This window comes from Bactrocera latifrons, unplaced genomic scaffold (genome assembly GCF_001853355.1).
Source record: "Bactrocera latifrons isolate USDA-ARS-PBARC rearing strain unplaced genomic scaffold, ASM185335v1 scaffold_1020, whole genome shotgun sequence".
Lineage (NCBI taxonomy): Eukaryota > Metazoa > Arthropoda > Insecta > Diptera > Tephritidae > Bactrocera > Bactrocera latifrons.
In genome coordinates, this window is record NW_017534432.1 from 36,096 (window position 1) to 47,309 (window position 11,214).

The following is an 11,214-nucleotide window of genomic DNA, read 5'->3' on the forward strand; positions in this document are numbered from 1 at the left end:
AAAAAAACACAGTTTACAAAAGTGTTCAATCTGCACAGCTACCAGTATCTCACTCAGAAAATGTTCCGATACCAAGATGTCCAAGTCCAACTGACAGATATATTTCGCCAACATTTTCTACCGAGCCTACAGATCTACTCTCAATGTATAACCCAACCGAAGTTGAAAGCCCATGTCGTCACTTGGAGATTTCCCAAGCCCGTTTGAATACGATGGTACGACAGCTGAAATTATCGCAAAGACAAGCGATTTGCCTAGCACATCATCTTCGATCGATAAATGTATTGTCTAAAGATGTGAAGGTGTGTGGATACGGCAAAAGACTGGAGAAGCTTTTAGATTTCTTTGAGGTTAATGGCGACAATACTTTTTCGTATTGTAAAAATATTCCTGGTCTTATGCAATACATGAACTGTGAGTACAAACCAGAGCAATGGCGCTTGTTTATTGACTCGTCGAAAAATAGTTTAAAAGCAGTATTGCTGTATGTCGATAACACAAAACATCCGGTTCCAATCGCCATAAGCTCTAACACAAAGGAAACATACGAAGCAATGAAATTAATGTTGGACAGAGTTCAGTACCAGCAGCATCAATGGAAGATATGTGCGGATTTAAAAGCTATCACCTTGCTTACTGATACCAGCTAATAACATTTCGCTACCACCACTGCACATAAAATTGGGAATTGTCAAAAATTTCATAAAAGCAATAAATCGAGATGCCGAAGCTTTTAAATGTTTGATAGAAATATTTCCAAGACTAAGTGTTGCGAAAATACAAGAAGGTATTTTAAGTCTTTTAATAGAACGAATGTTATGTTGATACATTGTTTTCATGTGTTGTCAAGACGCTTTTGAAGAAATAGGTGTGAATATGTCCTTAAAAGTTCATTTCCTTCACCATCACAAGGACCATTTTGAGCAGCAAGTTCCGACTGAATCCGATGAGCATGGAGCAAGATCGTTGCTTGCTGATTTGTGTTGGACATTGATAGGCGAGTCTTATTAAATTTAATTAAAATATTGTGTACAAATTTATGATACTTATTGATAGTTAGTGTAGCATTTTTAAAATATAAAAATTTTGTTAAGTTTTTTTTCTAATGGTTAGTTTGCTCAGAACGTTGTCTTTGCTTAAGTTTCTTACTATTACAAGATGTCACTTAATGTATAAGTATCAAAGGGTAAATTAAAATATTGACGAAACGTGAGGGAAAAAAACATTTAAAAAATTGATTAAATTTCAGTTTTTTTCGAAATATTGGCTATAAGGACACAAAAAACATTGATTTTGGGGTTTACAGTCAACTAAGAACTTAAATACGGACTTATTCTGAGAGGCTTTGCCAAAGAAAGTTTACCAAAAAAGTCAAAATTAAAAAAGTTAGAGACCGAMGAAAAATGTGCCTTTCTCTTACAATGGGCCACTTTGATGAAAAACTCAACAAAAAATTTTATATGAAACCATGATTGTAACTCAAAAAAGTAATGATGCAGTTCGGTTCGTAGTATCCGAAATGGGGGGAAACCGTCGATTTATTCTTGTCTTTTTTTACTATCACAGTGTTATTATTATTTATTTTTGTTTTAATTCTTGGCTTGCATTAATGGCTATTGGAATGGTTCATGGGCATAATCATATTTGATACAACATTTTCTTAAGACAGCACAGCCGGCATGAACCCTGTTGCTTGTATGATTAGAGTCGACTATATCATAATCTTTCATTTGTAAATATATTCTATTTGTGAAGCGTTTTTCTGGCGCTAAAATTACGTCAATATAATTTTGATTTCAGAATATTTAAATTTTTTGGATGTGGCGGGATAAGCCTTTGACACCCCATTGCTAATCTTAAATTCCTTTGCATAGCTTATTAATAATTCAAGGTAGTGTGCGTTTCAATTCCATTTGTTTTGCTAGTAGCTGTTAAATTTTTTTCATCGTTTTTTGTCGATTCATCTCAATTTATTTTTAAATATATAATTTAGTTTATAGTAGGTGTGATGGGTTACCTAAGTCTGTGAAGTTTTGTCTGTTCTCTACTTTGTAATTTGGATGCATTAAATTACAGTTTACGCTTTTAAATGATTGTTTGCAACAAGCTTGACATGTCCAAATTCCTCACATCGATAGCATTGGACAATCTCATTATTTTGGCGAATATCGTTATTTAAGTGCTCAGGCTCATAAATTGAGTGAGGAAAGTTCTTTGAGCGAAATATACATATGAGTGGCAAGAAACGATTCTTTGCATATGACTCAAATAGCTCACAACTTTCGGTCTTAGATCAAGTATCCCCTGGGTAGTCAAAAAACATCCGTTTGATGGTGAGCTAAAGTGAGAAGGCGAACATTGAGCGCTGGGTTTCGGACCCGCCACGTTCCCACATGCACTTAGAATGTTCGATCTCTAAATTGGGAAGGTGTATTCTCGTAAGAGTAAAGGCTGACATCACCGTCGTCCAAGAAATACGATGGAAGGGACAAAAACTGAGACGAGCAATTCCTTGTGACATTTACATCAGTGGCCATATAAAAGAGCACAAATTCGGTATGGAATTCGTTTTGGGAGAGAGACTCCGTCGACAAGTCTTGCCATTTACCCCAGTGGGTGAACGTCTAACCACAATCCGCATCAAACCGAATTTGTCAACATACCGCTGATTTGCGCCCACGCCCYGACGGAAGAGAAGCACGATGTGACCAAAGATGCATTCAATGAGAGCTAAGAGCGCAATTGCAACACTTGTTCTGCCACGATGTAAATATCCTGCTTGACGACTTTAACGCCTGAGTGGCCAATGAAGGTATCCTTGGCACAGCGCACTGTGGATGATTTTCCAAAAAAAGCTGGCCAAAACTCGAAAATTCTTCCGATCTCACCGAAACTTCGTGTATAGTAGTATTTTGGTTACTAATTTCAAATACGACATTATTTGTTCRAAATTTAAAATTGTAGATATAAACAGGCGGACGTGTACTCTTAAAATTTTACGTGTTCCAATGGAGCCAAACATCATGTACGTGATTTTTTCGTAAGATTATTTGAAGAGAACAAAACGTAACATATGGAATTTCTTTATATCTTGCTTCGATGTAAATGGAGTTATTTAATTAGAGTTTGCATGAGCAAGTGATAAAAGGAAGTGGAGAAAAAAGCATGTGGTTCATGTAAATACTCTTATTTTACAAAATAATATGTAAGTTACAAGTGACCATTATTACAATGTATCTGGTAATATTTAACAAATAAGAACTTATATATTATTAAAATAGCTTATTCATAATCACTACCAGATGCAGAATCGTTATTTGCATTTGAGCTGAAGTATGAGATGTGTGATATCGACTCTGCACTTAAACCCGTCGTATAATTTAAAAGTTTAATGGTCTCTGATGACAATGTGCTACTTTTTGAGCGGATCTAATCTCAAAAAAAATTAATTATTTTTGACAAATATTTGAATTATCATTTTCTAAATTAAACCTCAAGAGCAATTCCTTGAATTCTTATACCGGCAATAACATTTTAGTCTTTTCACTAAAATTGTTTTCATTGCATTTAATAGTTKATTATGATAGTATTTAAAGGATACCATATCCACAGCAACGTGCTAAAACTACTAGAATACAGTACCGACATACATATGTATCTATTTTGAAATAATTAAATTATGAAAATCATTAAATTACCATTATACACATTCATCTCTTTAATAAATTCTCATGGTTGAGCTACATATCTTATGCATTGACCGTAGTAAATGGAATAGAGTCAACGTGATGTTCGAAAATTATCTTATGAAAAAGAAGTTGGAGGATTTTATCCATTTTCAAAACCAGACAAGATTATTATCACAAAAATAATTCATTTTGTTAATATATCTCAGAAATTAACCAATATTTCATATTCGGTACGTCGGCTTGAAAATGTGTAGTTCGATTATGACAATTTTTAGATTAACAGTACCGAACACTAAAGGCACTATTTGAACTAAGTTATATTTCGATATACTATATTAATTAATATTATAACATTGGTGTGCCTAGTTGCACAATTTGTATAACGATTTCCCTGCAAAACTGCCTTGTACTTATAGTTAAATAATTTTTTTATGYTTTTCGGTAGATATTTATCACACTCATAGTAGTTTTGAATTTACCCTTGTATAGAGAGTAGACGTTGTCATTATTAAATTTCACCCTATTCCTTCGTTCCAATATTAAATATCCTGAATTATCTTTCCGTTTACAAAACGTATTTTTACGTAATTTATAAATAGATATTCACAATGAATTTAATTAAATTTTTATATGGTCTTGCAAGTTTTCAAAGTGCGCTTTTAATCGGCTGATGCTTCTTCGAATGTTTTTAAAAAAGAAGTACACTCAGATTGGTATCAGATCTAGTTAAGTAGATATATATGAAATCATTATGGAAATTTTATTTTGTGAACAGTGTAACAAAATTGTTACTCAGTCAAATCTCTAGTATCGTGCAAGTATAATAAATATGTACATATGCATTATTACAGCTAGTAAAAGTCTTTATTGTTATTGAGCTAATTTATATACTTTTGAAAGACGGTTTTGAATTATATTAACTTAACTTTTACATTTCTTCATTGAAGGTCAAAGGCTCGGGGCTCATGGCAAGATTACTTCAAAGAACTCTGAAAAATTTTAATATTCACGAACAAATTTCCACCTTTCTTACTAATGAGTATTGCTTACCAAATGCCCACATATTGCCGAAAAGGTCAATAAAGTTAAAATAATTGTGAAACGATGTTTTAAATTTTTCCTATTTCGCAGATTTTATTTGAAGTTAGCTGCAACAAATGTCATAATAATTGTACTTATATATAAATGCTACTACTTTATGCGTATGAGACGAATTATTTGCAGTTACTTCTATCATAAACGTGAGAAGCAACGTATATTATATTTATACAATAGCTTGCTCCGAAAGAGAAAGACGGTTCGCGAAGTAATGCGAATGACTGCAGAATCTAATGTGCATAAGCGGCGAATACGTCGACGGATTAACCTTTTATTGGTAAAGAATTTGTTATATTTATTTCTGTCACTTCATTTTTCATTATTTTAGTTTCTTCGATTAAAATGGCCAAACTATTGTAGTTGGTATAAATTCTGCGCTGCCACCCGCCTTAAGTGCTTGATTTGTGATGGATTGGAAGGTAATTAAATATAATAATCATTTTTCTTCTTTACTGGCGTAGAAACCGCTTACGTGGCTATAGCCGCGTTAGATTATAACTATTACTTAATGAGATATAGCATTTTTGTGAAGCAACTTGTGTAAGTTTACAAAAAAAATGGATCATAAAGCATTTCGCGTGTTAATAAAGCATTGATTTTTCGAGGAAAATCTGTTGAATTTAGGCCCTGTATCAGGGAAATCAACCACTTTAAAAAGGTTTGGAAAGAAGCGAAATAAGCATTGAGGAAATGACGCCCTGAAGATGCGAAACCTATGGGCAAAGTGGGTGCCTCGAAAGTTCATAATATAACAAAAACAACGAATTGCCGATTCTGAGTAGTGTTTGAGTGCTCTTTAATCGTAATAAATCCGAATTTTTGCGTCGGGGTGTGACAATAGAAACATGGCTCCTTGATTTCACACTGGAGTCCAATCAATAGTCATTCTAGTGGTCTGCTCATGATAAATCGGTTCTCAAGCGTGAAAAGACGAAGAAGTCGGCTGACATTCATCGACTTATTACTGAACCAGTTATAATTCATTGCAATGTGTATTTGGTGGCAGTTCTATTCTACTATTCCAAATACTTAGCAAATGTATTATTTTTGAGGAAAGATCAGTTTGAAATTGTACGCATATACTTCATCGTTTCCGTTTAAATATTCCTCGTTATAAATCTGCGATAATGAACGTACTTGATCGCTTATAGGGAGAACCGCCACTTTGGCCGCCCTGTACCGCCGCAAACACTAAGTCTCGCAGTGTTTAAATCTGTATTATCTTCTAAAATATATTGATTATATCATATGCAGTAAAAGGTTATACAGATCTATATCAAACCAACAGTGTATTTAAGGTATTTAAGGGGGTATTCTACTCTAGAATATTTTTCATATATTTAAAGTTTAGACCCTTAAGAACATATCCTCCAAAGGACTTTTAAAAATTAAAATTATTTTAAGAGCGCACTAATAAATGACTCAGACTGCCTGAAATTTTACTCACTTTTTTAACGMGTTTTTCTCGAAACTATTTTTTTCCACACGGTACCGGCATTATCTCAAGTTCTATACAACCGATTCACTTAAAATTTTGTGTGAATCTTCTTTATATAATCCTTTATCCTTTATCTTCATATAATCCTTAATCCTTTGTTTTTAATATTTTAAAAAAATTCAGGAAATTAAAAAAAAAGTAAAAAATTATTTTTATTTTCAGGCAGTCGCCGTTTTTTCAAAAAATTTTTTTTCGTTATCCCTGAAATAGGGACTATAACAGCATCCTTACTGATTAAGAATTWCTTTTGATTTTTTGCCGGACCACCAGGAGAATCAGGATCAATGTCAGCAGTATGCGCCATTTTTTTTTACACCTGTCACTCCCCCCCTCTAATTATTTTAATTTTTAATATTTTTTTGTAAAATTTTTTTCTGTATTCTTAAGATATAAACAAAAACACCATAAAAAAATGGATAGTAAAAATATTTTTGGATTTTTTAAATAAAATTCGAAAAACTGCCAAAATTTGATTTCTAGAGTAGAATACCCCCTTAACTGAATAAGTATTAATGCTGTATTGGTTAAAATCGCTTTGAAAATTAGCCATTATTTGGCGTAAAAAGTAAATGACAAAAAAATGTTATTGTGGGATATTCATAAGAGATAGACAYATATGTACCATCGCGGAGTTTCTGTAGATCTTTTCATGTGTACCTGTGAGCGGAAAAATGTAATTATTAACGACATAACATTAGAAACCTCAAAATTAACAGTAATTCTCCACCTTTCTCTTCAATCTCTCTATCTATTAAAGAAAAGAAAAAAAGACGTGTGGCACTCGGGGACTGCCGCGGTAAAGCTATTGGATAGCATTTTGTATAATTTTTTTTATAATTATTTATTTATTTTATTCAAGCAGTATTTCTTTTTCTTTGATATTAATTCAAGTTACACTTTTTGAGCGTGGTGACCGATAAGAAAACAAATTTTTCTATTATTAAATAAATAAAAGTTAGGTTATCTTTATAGCAGTATTATATTTTCAATTCAAAATTAACACTGCATTTGTGATAATAATAAAATGTATGTATATAGAGTACTCACTCATTTTCTTTCACTATTTTTTCGTGACTTTCTTCGGTAATAATAAATGCACTTTGTTAATTCATATTCACAACACTTTATACACAAATTTTACAAGTACAGCTATTCACTGTTGTACATAAATGCCTATACACTTATATACTTTCTCATAAACAGCTGCTTATGCATTCGTCCGATTCCGGAGCAGCTCGTCTCGATTCGTGCGAATTTCGGAAAGTCCAGCGTTACCAACCCTACTGTTTTAACAGTAGATTTGCTGTTTTCACATTGATGACCATGTTTTCTGTTTCATTCCTACTTTCTACTGTTTTTCGCTTTCAGCGCCACCTAATACACTACTATKCAAACATTTTTTGATAACCACTACGCAATAAAACGCAATGAAAAACCACTACGTAATAAAACGCATTGACACTAGATGGCAGTGTCTTCTTTATATTTTTATGCACGGGGAAATCGCTATTTATGAATAACAGCTACACCGACCGTGTGGCCTACACGCCTATTGGATTGCGTAGGTATTATTTTATAGTCACAAGTCACAACACCTTACAAGTTTTTGATAAAATGAGTAGTAATTTATCGACTGGAAAAAGTCCTCCTAAGAAGAAAAATGCGAAATATGAACAGAAATTCGTAAATTCGTGGTTAAAAGATGATAGGTTCAAAGGCTGGTTAAAGAAAAGCACTAAAAGTGAGACTTATTTCCTTTGTTCTGCGTGTAATTGCGAAAATGTGGTATACACGAACTGCTACGACACAAAGATTCAACCAAACACGCGAAGAATAGTTTGAAGTTACAAAAACAACAAAAACTGACATCAATGTTTACCTCAGCTTCCAACTCACAAGATACAAAAATTGCAGCTAAAGCGGGTGAAGTAAAAATGGCCTGCTTTATTGCTGAGCATAATCTGTCTTTTAACATAGCATCTCATTTGAATAAATTGATTTGCGCTATATGTCCAGATTCGAAAATTGCCGAACAATTATCTATAAGCCGCACAAAAGCTAGAGCTATTATTGTTAATGTAACTGGGCAGACAGCTGAAGAAAATATAATAGAGATGTTACAGAACAATTTCTTTGCATTACTTGTTGACGAAAGCACAGATAAATCTACGATAAAACATTTAGCGCTTGTCGCTAGAATAGTAAAATTAGATTTCAGCGTTGAAGATAGATTTCTGACTTTAATACCAATGTAGGTGGTACAGCAACAGCGTTGTATGGCAAAATAGTAGAATATTTTGTTGAAAAAAATATTCTTTACAAATCAAATATGATAGGCTTTGCTTCTGATGGCGCTAACGTTATGTTTGGAGATAAACATTCATTGGTCACTTTGTTTAAAAGTGACATACCTCACCTTTTTGCGTGGAAGATTTCTGTAGAGACGTATATAATCATGTAAAAACTTTACCAAAACGTATTATAGATTTCAAAATATTTCAAGCATTCACAAATATTAAACCACACAAATTACTTCACTCTATCCAAACCAGACGGTTGTCGCTTATTGAGGTAGTAAATAGGCTTCTGGAACAATTACTAGCTATAAAATTTTATTTTCAAGCTGCAGTTCATGTAGATAGATTACTTTCTGCGCAATCAATTCTCTCCAAGGCTCTCAAACCGACAACTGAATTGTACCTGGAGTTTTTGAAATTTGCATTATCTATATTTACCGATCTCAGTAAAGAAATGCAAGCCGAGACTCCGAAATTATATTTACTATACGACAAAATACTGACCGCATACACAACGATCTTGGAATGCTTTGTGCAAGCTGAATATTTGAATCTCACTGAACGAGAAAAAAATGAAGCACAAAATATTTTACACGCAAAAGAAACTGAAATATTAAACCTTGACTTCTCGAGTGAGCAGAAACATTTACCRATGCAACATATATACGTTGGTGGAATGGTGCCAAATTTGATCAGAAGAAAGAGAGAATTAGGAGAACTAGAGGAAGAACAGCTGAATATTTTCTACTTAAAGTGTAAGGAGTTTTATATCGAGCCTGCAAAACAGATTTTAAAAAGGTTTCCTTTTGACGACAAAGACCGTCAAGCATTAAAATGTCTGAAGGTGCTAAATCCTAAAGCAATTCTGGATTCTGAAATAAAAAAGAAATTCCCTTCCATTGCAGATTTACATTATTTCTTCCCAAGGATTTGTCCAAATAATATAACAGAACTGGCTAGAGAATGGCGATGTTAATGTCGATTTTTTTTTTCGACCAAAACAAAACTCCCGATATTATCGACTTTTGGAAACATGTACAAGAGTTAAGAAATGGAGACGAATCTCAAACATTCCCTACATTGTGCGAATTGGTAAGGAAGCTTTTGTGCCTACCACATAGCAGCGCCGCCGTGGAAAGGTTATTTTCTGCTATAAATATTATGAAAACCAAATTACGAAACAGAATATCGACTACATGTAGTCATAGAATATGAGTATTACACACTAAATCCGAAATAACTGAWTGCTATTCATTCGAAGCCACAGAAAAGCACGTGAAGAAATTCAACAAAAACACGTATGATTTTAAAAATAAAAATAAGTGTGAAATTATTGAAGATGAGGCAATTGAAAATGAAACTGAAAAATAATTTTACTTTGATTTTTGTTTTATGTTGCTGTGATTATAAATATATCAATTGATGTGAGTTCTAGTAACTAAGAAAGTTGTTTATTATTTAATTATATGAGCCAAATTATGAAATCTGCCTTTTTTTCTTTACCTACCGCTTTCTACTGTTTTCTTTTAGGCGAGTTGTGGTTTTTTAGTTTTTTGAGGTTGGCAACACTGGTAGAGTCGTACAATACGTCTAATCACACGCACACAATGCCGTGTCGAAGACTGCCGAACTGAAACGACGTTAGACCAGAGAATGTAAAGCAGAGATAATGAGATCCCCAACTTACCTACCGAACTTTGACAGTTGACTGGATTAAGTAGTTTTTGACATTTTGCAATTGGAATGATTGGAACGGCCGGATTGAAATTATACCAAAAATATATGTGAACAGAGGAATTTATTGCCGCCGTTCAAGATCGCTAATAAAAATGTAAAACAATAAAAATCAAAGAAAATGCGAAACTTAAATATATATCATCAAACGTTTTGTAATTTGCAAATGATTAAAAACATTTATTAATTGAGAACTAACAAGCTTAGTTCACCTTATTAAGTATTGAAATATCGAAAGTCAGTTATTTTAACATACCATAAAATCATAAAAAGGATTTAAGTAGTTTCGCCATATATTAAAAGTCCAATATACTATAATAATATAATAATTTGCAATCGTAATAAATGTTGGGTATTTTAATTTAAAATGTCCAAAAATTCTTATTTGGTGCGATCTGTTATAAAAAACGCTTATTTTGAGGCGCTCTCAAACTGGAATAAGTTGGACATCCCATTATCCCTGATATAAAGTATAAAGAAGGTGCAAATTGAATTCTGTATGATGTTCGATTTGGCTTCTAACAGAGCCGATAGAATCAAAGGAAGGAATTCGCCGTTGTCGCTGCTATTTAGCAGAATTGAGCACGTGCAGTGGCAAAAATATATGTATGTAAAACGACTGAACTCATGCCAGAATAAATAGAGAGAAATGCTTTGAAGAAAAATATACAAAGCATTCTCTGAGTCACATATGCGTGATTTTGTATTATACGATCCATTGTTTTCTTGAAAATGGTAAAAATTTTAATTATTTTTACAAAATCGGGAAAAATTAGGAAACGTTATTTCAATTTTATTTTTCTTTAATTTAATTTTTTAATTTTTAAATAAACTATTAAAGACTATTAAAAAGTGAAGAAGAAAGTTGATGACCTTACATATTTGTACCAATTGAATT

At 32.8% G+C, this 11,214-nt stretch overlaps 1 protein-coding gene across 1 annotated transcript in view; it reads left to right on the plus strand.

Moving 5' to 3' along the window:
* Positions 1-9,558, plus strand: part of LOC108968153 (DC-STAMP domain-containing protein 1-like) — a 19,528-nt gene extending 9,970 nt beyond the window's left edge. Inside the window, exons 2-5 of the mRNA XM_018931959.1 lie at positions 4,637-4,764; positions 4,821-5,064; positions 5,116-5,206; positions 9,488-9,558. Coding sequence (XP_018787504.1) covers positions 4,637-4,764; positions 4,821-5,064; positions 5,116-5,206; positions 9,488-9,558 — 534 coding nt within the window. The remainder of the gene's footprint in view (positions 1-4,636; positions 4,765-4,820; positions 5,065-5,115; positions 5,207-9,487) is intronic.
* The last annotated feature ends 1,656 nt before the right edge of the window (positions 9,559-11,214 follow it).